At 40.0% G+C, this 23,186-nt stretch overlaps 1 protein-coding gene and 1 long non-coding RNA gene across 7 annotated transcripts in view; one reads left to right on the top strand and one right to left on the bottom strand.

Annotated features, from left to right (window-relative positions):
• Usp45 (ubiquitin specific peptidase 45) overlaps positions 1-18,287 on the top strand; it is a 70,991-nt gene extending 52,704 nt beyond the window's left edge. For 5 of the 6 annotated variants that reach the window (XM_048419820.3, XM_048419818.3, XM_048419819.3 and 2 more), the window contains 6 exons: positions 788-931; positions 2,989-3,652; positions 4,605-4,702; positions 8,701-8,787; positions 10,866-11,019; positions 14,815-18,287. In XM_048419820.3, the coding sequence (XP_048275777.3) occupies positions 788-931; positions 2,989-3,652; positions 4,605-4,702; positions 8,701-8,787; positions 10,866-11,019; positions 14,815-14,945 (1,278 nt within the window). In that variant the 3' untranslated portion in view covers positions 14,946-18,287. Of the gene's footprint in view, positions 1-787; positions 932-2,988; positions 3,653-4,604; positions 4,703-8,700; positions 8,794-10,865; positions 11,020-14,814 lie in introns of those variants that run through there. The other variant, XM_085677291.2, reaches the window with a different exon arrangement.
• On the bottom strand, positions 53-23,070 carry LOC125390746 (uncharacterized). The gene is made up of 2 exons (XR_014997363.2): positions 22,103-23,070; positions 53-3,376 (listed from the first exon to the last, which is right to left on the bottom strand). It is a non-coding gene; the product is annotated as an uncharacterized LOC125390746 (long non-coding RNA).
• Positions 23,071-23,186: the final 116 nt, after the last annotated feature.

Raw genomic sequence — 23,186 nt, 5'->3', positions numbered from 1 at the left:
CTTGTCTTAGTTAGGGTTTTTATTGCTATGAAGAAACACCATGACCATGACAACTCTTATAAAGAAAACATTTAATTGGAGTGACTCACTTACAGTTTCAAAGTTTCAGTTCATTATCATGATGGCAGAGAACATGGCGGCATGCAGGCACACATGGTACCGGAGGAATATCTGAGAGTCCTACATCTTGCAGGCAATAGGAAGTTGACTGAGAACCTGAGCATAGAAAACCTCAAGGCGGGGCTGGAGAAATGGCTCAGAGGTTAAGAGCACTGACTGCTCTTCCAGAGGTCCTGAGTTCAATTCCTAGCAACCACATGGTGGCTCACAGCCATCTATAATGAGATCTGGTGCCCTCTTCTGGCATGCAAGCATACATGGAAGGAATGTTGTATACATAATAAATAAATCTTTAAAAAAAAAAAGAAAGAAAAAAAAAGGAAAACCTCAAGGCCTGCCCCCACAGAGACACACTTCCTCCAGCAAGACCATACCTACTCCAACAAAGCCACACTTCCTAATAATGCCACTCCTTATGAGATTATGGGGGCCATTCAAACTACCACATTCTCCAATCCCAGTTCCAGGTCCTGGACATCCATCCCCCTCTTCAGGCCTCTATGGGTAATGCATGCAAGTGGGTCCACAGACATACATGACAAGAACACTCATTCTAATAAAGTAATTTAACAATTATTTCAAAAAAAGAAAATTACCCTTTGGCATTTCTAGTAAGTTAGGAATTTTGAAAAGAATTTATTTACTTAAAATGTTTTATGTTACATAGGTTTCAAAACCTGTACTTTTGGGAAAAATGAATAAATGCAGAAGTTTACAGGAGACAGACCGAGATCATAACAACGGCACCGTTACTGTAGAAAATACCCATCACCTCAGAGCTGCCAAGAAGCATTCCTCACCTAAAGAGAAGGCAAGTGAGACTATGGGGGGTATGTTTTTAGTACTTTTATTTTGAAAAGCCTCCAGCATGTTAACAGATAGAAACAGCAGTATCTAAAAGACACTCCCCCTCCTTTTTCTCAGCTTTACAACAACCAGTTCATGGCTGATCGTGTTTTTACCATGTACATCCATCACTTCCTCGTTCCCCAGCCCAGGTTATTCTGAAGGAAATCCCAAAAATATTACGTACTTCAAAGTACACCACTAAAAGTTACTTTTTAGGAGCCCAGGATGGAGTCCTGCGCGTGCTCAAATGTTCAACAACAAAGCACAAAATGAAGATGCTATCTATAAACATTACCAAAGTACCAGCATATATTTCAAAATCATCAGTTAACTCATTAGTAATATCAAATATGCTTTAAAGTTTGGATTTATGATCTAAAAGAAGGGTCAACAGATTACAGTTGATTAGCACACTTTTAATCTCTTTATAATCTACAGATTCATTCTTTGAATCTATCCACTGAAGCAGTGCAATCCCTTTGTTAATAGTTTCCCACGTTCAACAGCAATTCATTTTGCTACTGAGTTTCGATGACTCTGGCAGGCTCTCTCTCTGTTACTTTTTCTCTACTGCAATTAGATTTAGAGGTCAAATTTTAGTTTATTTAACTTTCAGCATGACATCTTCCATCCAGGTATGGTTGTACATGCTTATATTTCTAGCACTCAAGAGACTGAAGCAGGAGGAATTCAAGATAAGCTTCATAGTGATTTCGGCCTGGGCTGAACTACAGTAGCAAGATTTGTCTCTGAAACTGTAAACAAAACAAAATGGGGGAAATGGATCTGGGCAGAGGGAGGAGAGATGCTGATTTTTACATGGTTGTCTATATTCCCACCAAGTAGGGATATATAGTTTTTGGTGTCTCTTTCCATATTGCTAGCTCTTCAAGCATCTTGCCAATACCTTAATTTTCTAGAGACATGTCTGTTTGTTAACTATTCTATTAAAATAGAAATCACTCTGAATTTGTATTTAAGGAGACTGCTTTTTATATGAAATAATTTGTACTGACTTGGCAAACTTTTAGAAGTCTTATCAGTGACAAAACTATAAAAGACAGAATGTGTGGTTTTCTCTTGTTATTTTTATCTTACTTGTTATCTGTCCATCTGTTTGTCTGTCTGGATTTTCTTTTTTCTTTTTCTTCTGAGACAGAGTCTTGTATTATAATTCTGGCTAGCCTGAAATTTACTATTTAACTCAGGTTGGCCTGAAATTTGCTTCAACATTCCACGTTCTGGGATTACAGGTATAATCTTTAAGTAAAGCCTGTCTCGTTTCTACCTCATAAGATTCTTAGCGTGGCTAATATACTTGAACACATGCCTTTTTCTGACAATGGAGAACAGAAGTGCTTTGACTGGAACCTTGTGGGTTGGAAGCGATGAAGGCACTTCAGGTTCTGATGTGCTTTTCTAAAGCGCTGGCTAGTAGAATATGAGTGTGTAATGACTTTTAGCTTGTGGTGCTTTTTTTTGGTTTTGTTTGTTTATCAGTTTGTCTTGAGACAAGGACTCCCTATATAGTCCTGGCTGTCCTGGAGCAGGCTGGCCTCTAACTCACAGGCTGGCCTCCTTTCTCTTTGCCTTCCTGAGATTTAATTTAATCCTGAGATTTTTTTTAATTTGATTTAATTTAATTTAATCCTGAGATTAAAGATATGCACCACCACTGCCTGGCTATTATTCATCTTTTACTATGGGCTCTTTACTAGACCAAATACATAATGGTGGAAATAGATGTCTTATGTCTACATGAAAGGTTTAAGTCTCTCTTATAGCCCTTCTACAGAAGTGCTATTTCCTTCTCCACACACAGCAGCCACTGTTGTTAGTCTCCTGGGTAACAGTTTAGCTTTAAATTAGAGCAAGTTAGTCTATCATCTGTTGATTCTCATTAAGGTAGATTTTGAAATGGATTTCAGAGAATCATGGGCAATTAAGTAGGACTTAGTGGCATTTGTTTCCCATAAGATCTCAAGATTCTTTTCTCTGAAAAATATTGTCAATCTACAGAATTCACTGAGTCATGACAGAAAACCTTTAAGAGAATTGCCATCTGGAGAAGAGAGAACTGTTGTTTTGCATCAGAAGGATGAAAACTTTGAAGGGAGCCGGTTTGCCAGCATCATGAGTACCGAGTCGTCACTGAACGAGAGCCCCACCGACGGCAGTGAGAAGGAAGCCGGCCTTTCTGAAAGCAGTGCCGACGCCGACAGCGAAGCCTCTGAATCCGAGAGCACATCCCAGCAAACTGTGCTGTTCCGACCCAGTGGCGATTCCTGCGGGCACACAGATCGGCACCCGCACGTCTCATTGGCAAGTGAATTGCCACACACCACGGAGACTCACAGTGTTGACGAGGAAATGACTGAAGCGATTGCTGAACTTCATTTGGGCAGCCCTGTAATTGGAAATAGAGATTTTGACAGGGAAAAACATTCACTAAATGTCCCCAATAATTTGTGTTTTTCAGAGGGAAAACATATGAGGTTTCATAGCGCCCAAAATGCTTTTCAGACTCTTTCTCAGAGCTATGTAACGACTTCTAAAGAGTGCTCTGTGCAGTCCTGTCTCTACCAGTTCACGTCCATGGAGCTGCTAATGGGCAACAATAAGCTGCTCTGTGAGGACTGCACCGAGAAGAGACAGCAGTGCCAGAAGGAAGCCAGCTCTGCAGGTGAGCATCTCCTTGCTTTGTTCCTGCTTCCTGATGGAGGGTAGGCGGCAGGTGGTCCATAGTTCCCTAACGGGGCCACTCCAAGAACCTGTGTGCATTGAGCCACTGTCGCAGGCCTTGTCCCACTGACCGGTGTCTCTGCACTCAGGACACTGGCCAGGCAAAGTAGATTCCCAGTAGACGTGGCAGTCACTAAAGAACAAGAAGTATATATATGTATCTGTGTCTTGAAAATACAAATCGATGTATTCTCATCTAAGGGATTTGAAACCTTACCAAAATATCCCTAAAATTTACAATTGAATCACTAGTGTGATTTGAGATTACTAGCCTTCCCAAAGGCCCTCAATCGCCTAGAAACATGTTTATGCCATGAATCTAGTGTTTGCTTGGTTAAAGAGGGCATTCTCATCTGATGAATTTTCCCTACATGACTAGCTTTAATGACTGGAAAAACTACTCTCATTGACAGCTGCCCTATTGCACAGGATGGGAGAGGGCTTAGTAGGTAAAGTGTTTCCTGAAACAAACATGTAGACCCAACAACTGGTCCCAGACCCTGTGTGATAGCCAAGGGACACATCCTGAAGCCCAAGCATATGGGAGGCAGAGACAGGCAGATCTCTGGTTACATAGAGACCTCCAGTACAGCCAGGGCTACATACAGAGACCCTCCCTGTCTTTAAAAAATGAAAACAATGGTGGCGGTGGTGGCGCACACCCATAATCCCAGCACTTGAGAGGCAGAGGCAGGCAGATAGATCTCTGTGTGTTCAAGGCCAGCCTGGTCTACAAGAGCTAGTTCCAGAACAGGCCCCAAAGCTACAAAGAAACCCTATCTTACAAAACCAAAAAAAAAAAAAAAAAAAGGATGCATGCCAGCACATTCTATCACATTCTAAGTAATATGTTCAATGGAATTTTATAAGTAACTTGGTTGTATTTTATGCAGAAAAGAAAGCAGGAGGAGTTTATACGAATGCCAGGAAGCAACTGCTTATATCTGCTGTTCCAGCTGTCCTGATTCTTCATCTTAAAAGATTCCACCAGGTAATAATAGTCCATTTACTAACACTGTAGTCAGTTTCGGCATATGTTTGCAGAGCCCTGAGTCCTATGGGAAATGGTTAAGCATTTCCTTGAATTAAAAAAATTGTCATGTGAGATGTCCTGCATTGGTGGTGGGGGCAAGGAGGGCTTGATTAACAGTTTTGAAAAGTATTGCAAGATTTAAGTGCTAGGAACTTCAGTGACGTCTCTAAGTGGCATGTGGTCACAGGTGTGTTTGAATGGAGACTAAATGTTATCAAAAAGAATTAAAGGAGCAAAAAGGCAAAGCCCACACCGCTTTCTGAGCCCTCATGACCAGGCTGAGATTGTGTTTGGGCTGGGCAGTGTTGACTAGGGACCCAGCACAGGAAGGCTTCAAGGGAGGCTCTACAAGACTGCAGGATGGGGGGTGGGGTGGGGGTGGGGGGACAGACACAGGACAGGACACCTAGATGTTTTTAGTGTCAAAGAAAAGATGGCTTCCTCTCACTGTTTATCATTTTAACTTTTATCTTGTTCAGTGGGGTTTTGTTTATCTTTCTGGTGTTTGGTTTGAACATAGGGCATTCTGTTTACAAGGCTGATATGCTCTGCCACTGATCTACATAGCTTGCTATGTTTTCCTTTTCTTTTCTTTTTTAGATTAAAAGCATAGTCTTGGGAAGTTGAAATAAATATAGACTACTAAGTATCTTCTTTTGTTTTTGTTGTTTTGAGACAGGGTTTCTCTGAGTAGCCCAGGCTGTCCTGAAACTCGCTTTGTAGACCACCCTGGCCTCAAACTCAGAAATCTGCCTGACTCTGCCCCACAAGTACTGGGATTGAAGGCATGATCCACCACTACCAGCACTAACTTCTTTTTTTAAGTTAGAGGGTTTTTTGTTTGTTTGTTTGTTTGTTTTGTATTTTAAAATAAAGTTAATGTTGCCGGCAGTAGTGGTGCATGCCTTTAATCCCAGCATTTGGGAGGCAGGAGGAGCTTTGTGAGTTTGAGGCCAGCCTGGTCTACAAGAGCTAGTTCCAGGACAGGCTCCAAAGGTACAGTGAAACCGTGTCTCGTAAAACCAATCAATCAATAAATTAATTAATTAAAATAATAAAAGTTAGTAATCGAGGACTAAGAAAATCATTCAGTTGGTAACATGGTTAGTAAAGGAAGGAGGGGGAAGGAGAAGGGGAGGGAGGGAAAAGGAAAGAGTTAGATATTTGTTAGTGATTAAAGCTCACACTTTGAATCTCTTCACTGGGGTGGGGGAAGCAGGGGGAATCTTCCTCAATTCAAGGACAGCCAGAGCTGTGGAGAAAGACCTTATCTCAAACAAAAACAAAAACAAAAAAACCAAAACACAACAAAAAAAGCTCCTGATTCTCCAGAGCCAGAGTTACAGGAATAGGCATTTCATTCCAGTGCTTGGTGTAGTTCTCCTCCACAGACTGTGACCAAAGAAGGGCGTGCCGGACGCAGAGACTAACTTCTTTTGTGTTTGGTACGTCTATCCTCTTTAGGAACAACTTAAAAATCTTGTGTGCTTCAGGGGGACTATTTAAAAAGGACTTCAATCCTTTTTTGTTCTGAAGCTGAATGTAACCTCAACAAAGCCACAGCCTTGTTCCCAAGGGTTGGGAATGGTGGGGACGAGTTCCTAATAATATCTAACATTTTGTTTCATAATATCCCTAAAATCTTGTTTCTCTGTATTAAATTAGAGCTATATTTCAGAACCAGTCACAGCACTTAAAAGCAAACCTCTATTCAAGATCTTTGTCATAGACATACCAAATAGATTATATAACTATGCAGACAGCTTTTAAAGAAAGACGTTGACCCCGATAGATAAATATTGAGCTCTAGAAGAGAGAATACAAACTTCTGTAGAGGACGAAATAGCTTCTCAGCAGCCTCAGACGGACGAGGAAAAACACATATTCACTAGTGTGAATAATCTCAATGCTGGTATTGGTTGCTTATATAGGTCACTTGATGAAAAAAGAGGCAAAGAAATTGAATATAAGTTGAATTCCTGGATATGATTTCATAACTTCATATTGGCTATCATGTGAACCCTTTTATCATGATCATCTGCGGACTGTGGAAATGGCTTAGTCCATAAAGGCCTGCCATGTAAAAGGAAGTACCTGAGTTTGATCCTTAGAATCCACGTTTAAAAAAGAACTCGACATGATGGTATATGTTTGAAATGTCATCTGAGGGGAGGCAGAGACAAGTTGATCATCCAGGGAGTCTAATTGGTGAGTTCTAGGCCAGTAAGAGACTATCTCAAAAAGCAAAGTGATGGCCAGGTGGTGGTAGTGCGGACCTTCAGTCCTAAGCACTCAGGAGATAAAGGAGATCTGCCGAGATCTTTGAGTTCAAGGCCAGCCTCTACAGAGTGAGTTCCAGGACACTTAGGGTTAAACAGAGAAACCCTGTCTCAAAAACACAAACAAACAGAAAAGCGAAGTGGTGACAGTTGAGGAAATGACACAGAAGTTGTCCTCCTATCTCCTGTGTATCCCCAGTACATGTACACATGCCTGTTCACATGTACATGAAGGAGCACACCTACATGAAAGAGCACACACATTTACACACACACCTACAGATCACCTGGGCAACATTAGTTGGTATATTTTTAACTAATTTTTTTTTCTTTCAAGAAAACTCAGAATACAGTGTGACAGATACAGTGCGTTGTTTGCTTGGTATGCAGTGAGGGGACCGGTGATGTCGGGGACCCTGCACAAAAGGTGGCATCTGCTAACGCTTGTCTGTGCACACTGCAGACTTAGTATTTTCTTTTTGTAAATTTTAGAAGTTTTACGTGTGTTATTTGTGTGTGGGTGTACATGCCCCTGTGGAGGTGAAAGAACCGCTTTAGAGTTGGTTCTCTGTGGGTTCCAGGGATTACACTAAGGTCATCACACAGTAATTGCCTTCTCCTACTCAACCATCTCACCAGCCCTCCACGAGTTTCTATTACCATATAATAGAGAACATACATTTTTCAAGGTTAGCTTTGGAAAGTAAGAATAGAAAAAGAGGTAGAACTGATGAACATGAAAGTTCATTGTAACGTTTACTTTTATTGAAAAAGTGCAAGTGTTCTGTAGCACGAATAATAAAACCTGGAGACAGATATAGGGGAGAGAAGCAGAGCAGTCAGCCACTGCAGAGACCTTTACCTCTACCAGTGCCCAGGCTGCCTGGACTGCACTGTGTCTCCACACTCCAGCCAGTGTCTCTTCCTCTTTATACTCCTCTCTCCATCCAGCCATCTCACTCCTGTCTCCACCTCCCTAGTGCTGGGATTAAATTTGTGAGCCACTGCTATCTGGATCTGTCTCTTGTGTGGTGCAGAGGGTAGCCTTGAACTCACAGAGATCCCTCTGCCTCTGTCTCTGGAGTCCTGGGATTAAAGGTGTATGCCACCACTCCCTGGCCTCTAGTGGCTTACCTTTGCACTCTCATCTTCAGGCAAGCTTTATTTATTAAAATACAAATAAAATATCACTGCAGCGTTTGAGTTCTTTCATGGCGAGTGAATTTCATTGAATTTTAGAAATGAAAAGAACCTAATAAGATCCATTTGTACCCCATTTTCTGACTTGACCTAGATGAGATTGCCTACAGTCAAGTTCATTTTTAATTAGTCACTGAGCTAGGTATCCTTGACTCTTGCTGACCACATTTCCATGACAGTATGTGTCAGGATTAGCTTTTAGCATATTAAACTTATTTTTCCATTAATTGTTGTAAAAACTACAAAGTAATTATTTACCTTATTCATGGCAAAAAAATTCTCTGTGAACAAATAACCTTTCTAATAACAATATATGAAATTTAATTTTTAATATGTGAAACTTGATGACTATTATTAATCATATTTTATTTATATCTATGAGAACAATAACTTCTAGAATTCTACTTTTGATTTTAACTTACATAGTACTTTAAAGTTAAGATTGTTTTACTAAAAAAATTATTTTGTCTTTTTAAGGCTGGCTTGAGTCTTCGTAAAGTGAACAGACACGTAGATTTTCCACTCACCCTTGACTTAGCACCATTCTGTGCTGCAGCCTGTAAGGTATGACATATTAAGACATGTTGAGGTTTTGCTCTTTTGGCTTTTTACCTTTACCCACCACCCAGCTCTCAAATAAATCGTACATGGATGCTTATTCTTAGTTATGAATGTCTGGCTTTTGCTTGGCTTGTTTCTTGCCAGCCTTTTTTTTTTTTTAACAAACTCTTTTAAAGACGTATTTATTTATTTGTCTGTTTGCTTATTTATTATGTATACAGTGTTCTGTCCTCATGTATGCCTGTAGGCCACAAGTGGGCACAACATCTCATTGTAAATGGTTGTGAGCTATCATGTGGTTGCTGGGAATTGAACTCAGGGCCTCTGGAAGAGCAGCCAGTGCGCTTAATCTCTGAGCCATCTCTCCAGCTCTCTTGCCAGCTTTTCTTAACTCATATTATCCCTTTTGCCTCTGGACTTTTTCCTTTTCTTTTCTTTTTTTTATATTTATTTATTATGTATACAATATTCAGTCTGCATGTATGCCTGAAGCCCAGAAGAGGGCACCAGACCTCATTAGAGATGGTTGTGAGCCACCATGTGGTTGCTGGGAATTGAACTCAGGACCTTTGGAAGAGCAGGCAATGCTCTTAACCTCTGAGCCATCTCTCCAGCCCCCCTTTTTCCTTTTCTTGCTTCTGTATATCTTACTTTCACTCCCAATCCCTGGCTCGCTGGGTAGCTGGCCCTTGACATCCTCCTCCCCTTGTTCTCTCTTGTTCCTCCTCTTCCTCATTTTCTCCTCCTATTTATACTCTCTGCCTGCCAGTCCCTCCTATCCTTGCTCCTGCCTTCCAGCAGGAGTGAGGCAGAGACACACAGTTCTCTGTGTGTTCAAGGCCAGCCTGGTCTACAGAGCGCATTCCAGGACTGATTCCAAAAAGCTACGAAGAAATCCTATCTCAAAAAACCAGGAAAAAAAAAAAATTGACACTTTTTAAGCTCAGTGTTTAGTTTTTGAGAACATTGTGTTTTGAATTACCCTTTTGAGGAATGTCTGACGTATTTAAAGGTAGACAGAACAGTACAGTGAACCTCCATCATCCATTCCTAGAAGGCTCAGGCTGTGGGCAGTCCTCAGCCATACGCTTTTCCCCTTGTCTTCTGGTACTGTTGCTCTTTTACATGTCAGCTGTCACTTCATTGTGCGTGTCTAAAATATAATGATTACTCTCTGTTCTTTTTCTGTTTTTGTTTTGTTGTGCTTATCTTTTGAGATACGATGTTGCCCAGACTGGTCCTCAACTCATGAGCCCCCATCCCAGCCTTCCAAGTGCTGCTGGGGTTACAGGCTTGTACCACCCTAACCACCATATGTTTTCTTATGTAGATTGCTTTCTTTTTGTGGGTGGGGGTGGCAAGTGAACTCAAGACATCTCACATGCACTGGGCTTTATGTTCCTAGCCCTCTCCCATTTTAACACAACCACAGTGCCATTTAATATATCCTTCATATATTAGTGTTTATGTTTCCTGTTGTCTCATAAATGTGATTTTTTTCTCATAAATGAATTGTATACTAACTCACTTTAAAAATCAATACAGTAATTAAAATGAATTAGTTTACAAATAAATCAAAGATTCCTATAATACTATTTTAATGCATAATTTCTTCTTTCTCCTTTTGGAATCTTTCTTGTATTTTGCCATGATTTAGGTTTCGATGATTATCTCTCTATCATTATTATTTTCTACATACAGACAGTTGTAATTAAAATAGATTGGATAAATTTGGGGTTGATAGTCTCCCCTCTGTTCTGTTTTCTAATGCTGTTCCATAGTGGGCTTTCTGTTCATTGAGACACATAAGTATCTCAGTATGTTTTGTTTTGTTTTTGTTTTGTTGTTTGTGTTTATTTCTTCAAGACAGGGTTTCTCTGTGTAACAGTTCTGGCTGTCCTGGAACTCAGTCTGTAGACCAGGCTGGCCTCAAACTCACTGGGATCCAACTGCCCCTGCCTCCTGAGTGCATGTGCCACCACTGCCCAGCTTCTTGGTATGGTTTTAAGAATGTTTCTCTTAGGCATTTATTTTTCCTTGCAGTGTTTAACTGAATTTTACTAAATCTTTTTCTTTGAAAGAATATAAGTGTTGGAGAGAAAGTTCTCTACGGTCTCTACGGTGTAGTGGAACACAGCGGCTCAATGCGGGGAGGCCATTACACCGCTTATGTGAAAGTGAGAGCGCCCTCCAGGAGATTATCTGAGCATATCACTGGGAGGAAAGCTGTGCCAGGTACGCCATCCTAAGTGTAGTTTCTTCTTTTTCTTTTGGTTTTTCAAGATACAGTTTCTTTGTGTAAGTATGGTGCGGGAGAATTATCTGTATTCTGTCAATCATATTTTAATAAAACGCTGATTGGCCAGGCAGGCAGTATAGGCGGGAAAGCCAGACAGGAAGTAGGGGTGGAGCAAAGAGACTGGGAGTATTCTGGGACACAGGAAGCTCTCTCTCAGCCACTCCTGCGCAGACCACCGAAGAGGCAACATGTAAGCTGTCACACTGAGAAAGGTACTGAGCCCATGTGGGTAACGTAGATAAGGATAATGGGGTAACATAAGTTATAAGAGCTAATAAGTAGCCTGACCAAATGGGCCAATCAGTTTATAACCTTATGGAGTCCTATGTGTGATTTTCTTTGGGGTTTGCCGGCTGTAGGGTACCAGACGGGACAGAAACCCCAACAAGCCGGCCCTCATGTTACAGATGGCGCCCGACGTGGATAACTGAATCCACAGAAAGCCTGAGAAAGCTTGGGAAAGAATAGAGTAAAGCATGTTTTGTTGATAGCAGCAATTTCTCGGGTCTACTTTGCTTGCTAGAGGCAAGCAAGGCTCTCATATAAGAGAGGCTTCCTGACTCAGCTTTAGCTGCAAAACCCTGCAGCTCTTTTAAGAGGTCCTGCCACAAAACACTTAAACTGTGTTGAGGAAAAGCTGAACGCATGCTTTTCGGTTTTCAGCCATAGCAGGAAAAAAGCTGCGCTGTTTTAAAATGCTGGCTGTCCTGCCAGGGCAAACTCTGACTCTTTCAGGCAGGCAGTCCGACTGAGTGTGGTCTGTGAGCAGAATGCTGCAGCTTGCTGGCAAGGACCTTGAAACGCCATAGAGTTGTGGCAGTAAAAGGCTCCAGTGGTACCTCTACCATGAGTCTGGCCGTCAAAGCCACGGTTTTAGACTCATATAGCCAGAAAAAGAAAAATATACAATAAAGAGAGATTCAAAGAGGAAGAAAACCTCTAAATGGTTTACAGTGTGTATATGCAGGCTAAAAGTTAAAGTTCTTAAAGTTAAAAGGAAAGAAAGAGAGTAGTTGGGTGTGGTGGTACACACCTTTAATCCCAATGCCTGGGAGGCAGAGGCATATTGACCTCTGTGACTTCAAGGGGTAGAGGTAGATTGACCTGTGACCTCAAGGTGTGGTAGTACACTCCTTTAATCCCAATGCCTGGGAGGCAGAGACAGATCTCTGTGAGTTCAAGGTGTGGTAGCATACACCTTTAATCCCAGCACTGGGGAGGCAGAGACAGGAGGATCTCTGTGAGTTCAAAGACAGCCTGGTCTACAGAGTTATTCCAGGACAAAGATATACAGAGAACCTATGTCAAAAAGTAAAAGTAAAAATAAAAGAAATAGAGGTTAAAATAAAGCCACATAAAGATGGAAAATGCACAGAGAATCTTCATACTGTATGCTATTATGCTCTCTTTAAATTGTTTGATTGCTGAGGAAGGAGCAACAACTGCTAAAAGACTTTTGTTTATAAATGCTGCTGAACTAACCCAAGATAGGAATTTTGAAAATACCTTGGCTTCAAAACTGAAGTCAAAAGGTATGTTACTTTGGAGAAGAGATTTTGCTTTTGTTTCCACAGAAAACGAGAGGCTTTGGATTTATTCTGAGTTAAGAAAAATCCAGTATGATCAAGGAAGGCCACCTGAGAAATCTCCGACAGGAACAGATGGCCCAGATGTCTGAGTTCTTCATCCAGAACAGGTTCAAGACTGCTGCCTGAGATGATCAAGACTCACAGGATACTCCAGTCAGGACTTGATGATAATTCTAAATTTTCTTTAGGTCCCCTTAAGACTATCAGCGCCCCCAACCAGCAGGAAGTAGCCTGAAATACTACGCCCACATTCCCAACAAATGGATTATGGGTATTTTCCTTTGTTTTTTAAAAAAAAAAAAGAGGGAAATGGTGCGGGAGAATTATCTGTATTCTGTCAATCATATTTTAATAAAACGCTGATTGGCCAGGCAGGCAGTATAGGCGGGAAAGCCAGACAGGAAGTAGGGGTGGAGCAAAGAGACTGGGAGTATTCTGGGACACAGGAAGCTCTCTCTCAGCCACTCCTGCGCAGACCACCGAAGAGGCAACATGTAAGCTGTCACACTGAGAAAGGTACTGAGCCCATGTGGGTAACGTAGATAAGGATAATGGGGTAACATAAGTTATAAGAGCTAATAAGTAGCCTGACCAAATGGGCCAATCAGTTTATAACCTTATGGAGTCCTGTGTGTGATTTTCCTTGGGACTTGCTGGCTTGTTGGGGTACTGGGCGGGACAGAAACCCCAACAAGCCGGCCCTCATGTTACATAAGTATATTTTACTCTTCGAGATGGAAGAATCTTTTTTTTTTTAAAGAAGTGAGTTATAGATTCATTTTATTAATCTTAAGTCTGCTTAGATAATCTTTAAGAATCTTAATAATCACAAAGTAGTATCCTTTTATGTAGTATGAACTGACAAGTGATTTTTTTTTTAAGTTAGTTAGAAGAGGTAGTAGTTTTATTGTTTGATTTTTAACAGTATGTGTTCCAGGCCTGGGGACTTCTGGGTGACCCCCGTTTCCACCTCCCATCTCCCATAGGGCTGTTGGGGACTTCTGGGTGACCCTCGTTTCTGCCTCCCATCTCCCATAGGGCTGTTGGGATGACTGATAAGCAACACTGTTCTCTGTCTTTTTTTATTCTGGCTTTGGGATCAAATTCAGATCAGCAGGCTTGTGTGGATGGTGCTCCTGACCACTGAGCCACTCCATCAGCAGCACTACCCAGTCTTCTGAAGCTGTACGAGGTCCTCCAAAGAGTGGGGCATGGAAATTTGCTAGCTATGCTCAAAGACCATTAGATTTGCTTCCCCATTCCCTGTATTTTTAAGGTGTATTTTTATGGGTATTTGTGTGTGAGTATGCATGTGTGTGTGTGCATGTGCAGTTGTGAATGCAGTTGCTTATGCAGTTCAGAAGGGGCATGTCCTGGAGGTGGTTGTGATGTGCCCAGCATAGGCGCTGAGAACCAAACTCTGATCGTCTACAAGAGCAGTACACGATAATAATAATATAGTACACCTCTCTATTATTAGTTTTTGTTGTTGATTGGTTGGTTGGTTGGTTGGTTGTTGTTTTTGTTTTGACATAGGGTCTCACTACATAGTCTGACCTGGAACTCACTGTAATAGGTCAGGCTGACCTCACAGAGATCCACCTCCTTCTGTCTCTCTCATGCTGGGATTAAAGGCATGCACCACACCCAGCTCCTTTATTAGTTTTTTAAATGTCTTTATTATTTATGTGTCTGTGTGTTTACTGTATGCACATATGCATATGGTTGGAGGCCAGAGAATAGTTTTGTATACTCGGTTTTCTCTTTCCACCTTTGTGTGGGTTCCAGGGATCAAACTGGTGGCCAGGTTGGTACAGCAAGCACCTTTCCTTACTGTGTCATCTCTCAAGCTCCTCCTTCCTCCTTGTTGGTGAAAGTGAATCTTTTCTCTGAGAAATTAAGTATTAGAAGTATTTCACTAAATATTTAAAATTTTGTTAACTGCAAGTAATTATTAGTATAATTTATTAGACACATTGGTGCCTTAAAACAATTAGTTCATTTTGGGTAATACTTAATCTAAGAAAAAACTCATAAAACAAGATGTTAGAATTAAATATATTTTATGATGTATGTGTTGCTGCTTACAATTTAGAGGATGTAAACACACTAACTGTAAAATTGTTCTTTTTGTTCTGCTAGGTTTGAAAGAACCTGATAGTGAATTGGAAGGCCATTGGGTCCATGTCAGCGACACTTATGTGCAGGTGGTTCCAGAGTCAAGAGCACTTAGTGCACAAGCTTACCTTCTTTTTTATGAAAGAATACTATAATTATCTGTCAACTGTTATTTATCTCATTTTTATTTCAGTGCTGCAGTGGTAACCATATATGTAATGTGCCTTTGTGGTCTTAGGATAGTGCTTCCTTCCGGTGTTATTTAACCTTTCCATCACGTGATGAATCCTTTGAAAACAAATTAATGTCCAGGCAGTGGTGGCACACACTGATCCCAGCAGAGGCAGGCTGATCTCCGCGAGTTTGAGCCAGCCTGGACTACAGAGTGATTTCCAGAATAGGCAGAACTACACAGAGAAACTCTGTCTCAAAAAATTAGATAAAGCAAATCAGTTAATGCTTTCAAATCTATAGTCTTAAATGTAAAAATGTATTTCACGTTGATTTTCATGTCCTTGGAGATCTCTTTCTCAAAAAACAAATTTTTTTGATAGTGTAGAAAAGTCCTTTTTATGCTGTGACTCACCATTAAACATTCAGAGATGATGGTAAACTGAATCATCCTTCAATATGCTGTTTCCTAAGCATAACACAGCCTTCCTGCGTGCATGGAATACATCTGGTGTTACAGTTTACTTTTTGTTTTAGCCTTTTAAAATCTTGCCCGTTTTGAATCACACTTCACATTTTTATGTGCTTGTTTTTCTAGTAAAATACTGAAGTCAGTTTATAACTCTGACAGAAAAACTGTTCATCCTTGTACCCACTCCACTGAAATCATCTCAGGGCTTTGCAGCAGTGTCTGTGTTCCTGTACAGGGAATGTTGCTAGAACTGTCGGAATTAGTGCCTAATGCAGCGTGTTTACTTTTTCATAGTTCATCAAATTCGCTCATGTAAAAAGGAGCCACTGGAATTTTGGTAGTGTGAGTTTACAAGTAATGTATTGATTAGCTTATTGCTTAGAAAATTTGAAAATATTAAAGCATTTCATAATCATTTGCAGTCTGTTAAAGATAATTTGTAAGTGACTGGCTCCCCAAAATAAAATTATCAGTAATTCTAGCACATAGAACTGGTAAATAAAAGTTGATAATCCATATAGGAACGTAGGATACTTTAAGGATATCTTTGGACTATAAATTAACAAACTATATTTGTAAATGGTAGAAAATCATATTCTTATCGTTAACAAGGAATATAATATATTTTCTACTTCTATACTTCAGTAAATATTAAACAGGGTGTTGTCTTCATAAGCATCATTTAAAGTGCATGTGGATAGCTGGGGATGTAGTTCTGTGACTGAGCACTCACGTAGCCTGCGCAAGGCACTGTTTCAATCCCCAGCAACACAAAAATTCGGGTGGGCTTGGCTTTTACTTTAATGGGGTACAGGGTTGCCACTTCTGTTTCCTTTAAATGATTAAGGAATAACACAGGATAGTTTCCCCTTCTAGAATTCAAATGATTAAACTGTGAAAACTTAGCATGAGAAATATTACTACCCAAAATTTAAATAATCACTGAGGTGGTTTACTGACACATGGTATTGAACCAAAATGTATGGGAATGGTTCAATATCCTAACCGTCTGTGTCAGTCAGGAGAGACCTTTAACCAAGATTGAGCCTTTCTGACGTATGTAACATTATAAAGTCCCCAGTCTTGATATATTTTAAAAATACTATTGTATAAATAAATTCTATTTTTAAGTTGTGGAGGAAATTCCAATGGTAATTCTATTGACTTTTCATATTAAAGATGGACAAATATATTTTATCTGCAGAGCACAGTTGTGTCCTCTAAAGAGAGCTTTTCAATATTTTTTGTTTCATAAAAATCCATTGACATGGAGTAGACTGGCACCAGAACAAGGAGTTAGAAAAATAATTTATTTGTTCAAGTTGACATCTTGGTCATAGCAATTGTTGTCCCCCATCCCATGTAAATAATTACTTTTTTTTCTCCTAGAAAAGATCCTGTTAAGAAGTAAACTGCAGGGAGGGGAGAGATATACTGTGGTGGCAATAAAATAGATGAGAGAAAAATTTTTAAAAATATCAGTGGTGATGCACGCCTTTAATCCTGGTCTTTAATTCTGGCACTCGGCACTCAGGAGGCAGAGACAGGTCAGTCTCTGAGATCAAGGTCAGCATGATCTACAGAGTGAGTTTCAGGGCAATACAAACCCTGTCTTGAAGGGAGGGAGGAAAGAAAGGAGGGAGGAAGGGAGGGAGGGAGATCCAGACGAATACTCATACCTAGCATATAACAGTATCTTATCACCCTTTAAAATGGGAGAACCTAAATCTGTATGATTTTATACGTTATTCTAGCAGTGGCAGGCAAACCAAATACTTTTATTGTTAACCTAGCGCTAACTGAGGACATGCTGAAGCGTATTTTTTTACCATCTAAAGTTAGATTGCTTTTCTTGCCCTCTAAAAATGAGAGTGAGAGGTTTGATTTTGATACCTAAAAATTTCTTATCAAGCTTTTCTAATAGAGAAAGGTTACTCAAGGTCACTTGAATTTGTGTTTTTATTTTGATGTTTCCATAGCACATTTGTAGGAATTTTAAATCGTGAGGCTACTGTAATAACAACAGTTTCCAGATTACCTCAGGAAACAGTACAAATAAACAAGAATGTTTACAGGTCAACTCAGCTACTTAATGTTTTGGCACAGTGAATTTGAAAAATAAAGGAGAGACGTTTTTAATCTAGAAACTGGTTTACAGGGTACCTTAGCCCCAATTCTCCCCTCGTTTTTCCATACTTAAAATGGTAAAATTTTGATGATGTGACAATTATGTGAATGTAACATAAATAAATGTACATCTATATTTAAGATACGTTGTTTAATGTTTCAAAAAATTATATGATGATCACCTATTTAAGTGGTCAAGGAAGTGATTGTTATTATCAGCTCAGAGTAATATATCAACAGCTAAATTACTGTATTTAAAAACATTTAGCTTGCATGTGTGACTAATTAGTGATTTTATGCAATAGTTGAATAAAATTTCCTGACGATTTAGCTGTGAAATGTCACCACACAGTGAATTTTTGTAGCACAAAATAACATCCTGCCTACTTTCATGAAGTTTATACTCAGCTTATTTTTCTGCATGACAGCTGATCAAATGAACCTAAACCAAATAGGTGCAATAAAATCGAGCTATTAGATAGCATTTATTGCATTATTGGAAAAGTGGTTTCTGTATTAAAGCATTTTTGTTCATGTAGAAATCATCAATTCAAATGTGTTCAAAAATACATGATTATTTTCAAGTATCAATAATAAACTCATGGTATCATTCCTACTCATGTATTTTTACAGTATTCAAAAAAAATCTATGTAACTTATTGAGCATCATTTTGGCATTACTGTATGTATAAATATCATAATAAATATTAAATTCTTATGTTAATAATTTGGTCTTAGAGTTTTTACATTATATGTTATTGAGTGTTATATAAACATTGTGTTTATAATTTAGTCTCCTTGGCTTGCTATAACAAAATATAATTTGAGGAATTTGTGAACAACAAAAATTTATCTCCTCCACTTTTAGAGGTAAGGAAGCTCAAGATCAGGACACAGAGTCACTGTCCAAATGATGTCCACTTCAAATTTTCTGATAATGCCACCTCAGTGTTTGTTTACTTGGTCAAAAGGAGAAAGGAGCTTTATGACATCTCTCTTATGAAGGTCCTCATCATATTTTTTGTTTGTTTATTTTTGTTTGTTGAGACAGGGTTTCTTTGTAGCTTTGGAGCCTGTCCTGGAATTCGCACTGTAGACCAGGCTGGCCTCGAACTCACAGAGATCTGCCTGTCACTGCCTCCCAAGTGCTGGGATTAAAGGTGTGTGCCACCACCGCCTGGTGGGGCCTCATCATATTTATGAGGGATTCACACCCAAAACACCTAATCATTTTCTAAAGGCTCCAGTTCATGTACTCTCACACGTGTGTGTGTGTGTGTGTGTGTGTGTGTGTGTGTGTCTGTGTGTCTGTGTGTGTGTGTATGGGACATAAACATTTAGTTCACAGCAACCTTTATGCTTTAAGAATCACAGCACTCGGGAGGCAGAGGCACTCAGATCTCTGTGAGTTTGAGGCCAACCTGGTCTACAAGAGCTAATTCCAGGACAGGCTCCAAAGCTATGGAGAAACCGTCTTGAAACAATAATAATAAATTTAAAAAAGAGAATGCACTATTTTAAAATAAAAAATCTGCTCCCAATCTGGTGCTGGGGGTTGTATCCAGTAGTTCTTCCACTGAACTACATCCTTAGTCCAGTAATAAAAAAATCTTACATGGGCCATTTGTAGTATTTGCAATAGTGAGTGTTCAACCTGTCAGCTATTTCTCAGGATGATTTGAATCATTTAGATAGGATTGTACACTACTAAGTGTACAATCCTGATCTTTGTTTGGCATTAGGGATATAGCAGTAATGCAAGAAATCTCTCAAGAAGTGAGGAATAATGAGAAAATATGTAATATTGCAGTGGCTTAGTTACAGTTTCTATTGCTGTGAAGAAAGACCACGACCAAAAGCTACTTGGGGAAGAAAGGGTTTATTTAGTTAGCACTTCCATATCACAGAGGAATAGGATGGTAACTTGGAAGCAGGAGCTGATGCAGAGACCATGGAGGAGTGCTGCTCACTAGCTTGCTCTCCATGGCTTGCTAAGTTGGCTTTCTTAAGGCACCTAAGACCAGCCCAGGGGTGGCACTACTCACAATGGGCTGGGCCCTCCCATATCAATCACTAATTTGAACATGCCCAATAGGCTTGCCTACAGTCCTATATTAGAGAGGCATTTTCTCACTTGAGGTTTACTGCTCTCCTCTGACTCTAGCATGCGTTGAGTTAACATAAAACCAGCCACCCACATAAGGGAAAAATCTCAAACAATATTGCTTACCAGCTGTAGGGAATAACCTCTAGCAAAGAAGGCTGTCCCAGTGCTAACAGCTCTGACTGTACCAAAGAGAAAGTCAAAGAGAGAAGAGTTAGTCTTAATTTTAGGGCCCCCTCTTATAACCGAAAGTGAGAAAAGAAATCTTGATATTTGTATGTCCTCCAAAAACATTTGCCAAATATTTGTAGTTTTAGAAGTTTGTGGGTTTCCCGAAAGCATTTTCATACTTTTCAAGGATTACTCCCAAGTAGAAATGCCCAAAACGTTTGCAAATAATTGTGGTATTTCATTTGTATTTTAGTAAAGCTTGCCTTACGTTCAGAGTAAAACAGCCACACTGATCAGCCCTATAAACCAGGCAGTGGTGACACACCTTTAATCCCAGTAGCCACACTAGTTTTCCATAGAAACTGGGCAGTAGTGGTGTACACCTTTAATCCCAGCCCTAGAGAGAAATATAAAATGAGAGGAGACAGCTCTCACACACAGTCTCATTCTGAGTTTCCTGGAGGTAGGATTGCCATTTTGGACTGCTAGGATTAAAGGCATGCGCCACCACCAACCATTAGCAACTTAATCTTACAGTTCCCTGTTAATCATTAACAGGAGATTGTCAGGTAATACTGACAAGATGCTGGCACTTGATACATACAGTATGCAATCACCAGATTCCAGATCTTGTATGTGACAGCTGCGCAGACCTTTAACACAACAGCACATATTCTAATAAAACAGGGCTTGAAGTCACACATGGGAGAAATGCCTAGTAATGTGTGCCTGTCATCCAGCACTCTTGGCGAGACGAGAGGATTATGAGTTTCAGCGCAGCTGGGGCTATATAGTGAGACCCAATCTTAAAAGCATTCAAATTAAATCAAATCAAAATCAACACACACACAGTAACGCGTCTGTTTTCTCCATCAGGTTGTATTATTACGTGGAAATCCTAGACAAGAGTATTTAGGAAGAGGAAATAGAACTGTGAAGCTCATTTTCTATTCTGAGATAGCGATGGCTCGGAGTATTAGACTGCCACCAAGAAGCAAAATGAGGAGGCATTTAATAATCCCTTTGGATATCCAAAATGATTAGCTGATACTAGACTGGTGTCACTAGTCAAAATATCCTATCACTTGACAATGTAAGTTTTTCTGTGTGTTAAGTTAAATGCTAGGTAGGCCCTTGAAAGGCAAAAGTTATCACCCAAACATTGATTTCAATTTTTTTAGGGAAATAGCAAATGATTACAATGTGATTATAGGGAGCAGGAATTTATGATAGCCTTGCTAATCTAATCAGATTTCACAGAGAGAATCTATTTCTCTGGTTAGAATGTTTCTCAGTAAGAGGGACCATGGTGATATATGATTTTAATTCCAGAAATGGGGTTAGGGGCAAGTGGATCTCTGTGACTTTTGAGGCCGGTCTATATATAATGAGTTCCAGGACAGCCAGGGTCACATACAGAGACCCTGTTTCCAAAAACCAAAATAAATAAAAAAAAAAAAAACAAAAAACAAGGGCTAGAGAGATGGCCCAGTGGTTAAGAGCACCTGGCTGCTCTTCCAGAGGACCTGGGTTCAATTCCCAGCACCCATATGGCAGCTCATACCTGTCCAGTTCCAGAGCATCTGACACTTTCATTCCAACGCACATAAAATAAAGCTAAATAAAATTTAAATAAATAGAATGCTTCTTCGTAAATAAACTTGCAAAATACAGAATATTACAGAGGTAACTTCTGGTATATTGTATATATGCTTTACTTTTGTTCCATAAAGTGAATTTTTAAAAATTAAATTGAATTAGCTAGGTGATGAGGGTGCATGTTTTTAATTCCAACACTTGGGAGGCAGAAGCAGCTGGTTCCCTGAGATCGAGGCCAACCTCGGCTGAGGAATATTAGTTATGCTAAGTGGAAGCGAAGAGTCAACTATAGCTTTTTTTTCTTTTAAATCTAGTACTAACCTCATGAACTCCCATCATAATATTGTCAGGTGGTTGGTAGTTTTCTTCATAGCACTCCCTCACTTCAATTATATATTGAAGACTAAATTTGAGGCCAGAAAGTGTTTATCTAGGAGGACTTTATTCTAATAATACAGACTACTCTTGGGTTTCAAATGCTTAAGAATGACAGAATTTCTTGCAAAGGCCGTCTCTACTCTCACATCTACCTATATTTTCTTTACCCAAGCAACTACAGACTTCTTTCTACAGTAATTTCATGTTTCTTGTGCAAAATTTCCAACTGAAAGACTTAGATTTTTAGGGTATTCTGTGGATGAAAAAAAAAAAAAAAACCCATCTCTTACCTTAAAGGGAATAAGAGCTTATTGTGGAGCCATATTTGAATGCCCATGACCCAGGGAATAGAGATTTGGGTTCTTGATTTGGTTCTTGAGTTAGTTGACTAGGAGTCAGCTCAGTTGAAAGGTTCCAATAGATTTTTATCTATTAGTCACAGAATGTTAGATCCAACGAAAACATTGGAAAGCAGGGGCTATTCACTGGGCTAGGCCCAGAACAGGTAATTAGCCAGCCTCTGGACCTGTATGTAACATTCCAATCTCCACATTACTGCAGCGCTAATCAGTCTTTGCAGAAACAGCCTCCTTCCTGAAATTGCTTCACAACTCTTTCTTCAGGCACACTTAAATTTCCTGAAAGGTTTTTCCCAAAGTTTAGGTTAAAAATATTCTATTTCTAAGCATTCTGGTTTCTTTTGTAACGAAACTGGTAGACTGAAAAATTGACATTTTAGATATATGAACATTGTTCATGCTAAAACTTCTTTTACCTCCTTTTGGAAGTCCACCTTGTAGCTGAGGTGAAGAGGACCCTGTAGGAACTACTTCCCAGTTACTTTTTAGTAACTGAGTCAAGTTGAACTGAGTGAGAGAAAGTTCCCACGAGGGGGCGCGATGTTAGGAGGTTAACAAAGAGACCTAGGCAAACTCCCTGCTTCCAGAACTCAGTGGGACTCCAGCCCGATGCCAGCTTGTCTGAAGTGGGCCTGGCACAATCAGTTTCAAGTTGGCTGGGTTTGACTTTGGGGTCCCTCCATGGTCTGAAAGTGGAGAAGCGAATTCAACATCTTTTCCTTAAGCAGAAATGTCCGTAGGAGAGGACACACTTTCTATTGGAGGGACTCCTAGCGAAAGTTAAGAACTTCAAGGCGCCCTTTGTACGGAACACTAAGTTCTCGGCTTTGTGCTGGCTGTGCAGATGAAAGTGTGTCGGGTATGACGCACGCTTAATACACGAATATTCAGCGCAGAAATCGAGGAGGGTTTGCCCATAAAAAAAATGGCGCGGACGCGTCAAGCCGGTATAATCACATGCTCGAAAGCCGGGCTGTGGGCACGTACGACTTCAGACGAAGAGCGGATGTTATTA

Source organism: Myodes glareolus, chromosome 16 (genome assembly GCF_982192425.1).
Source record: "Myodes glareolus chromosome 16, mMyoGla1.1, whole genome shotgun sequence".
NCBI lineage: Eukaryota > Metazoa > Chordata > Mammalia > Rodentia > Cricetidae > Myodes > Myodes glareolus.
The sequence above is the reverse complement of the archived record's forward strand: the minus strand, read 5'-3'. Positions and strand labels throughout refer to the sequence as shown.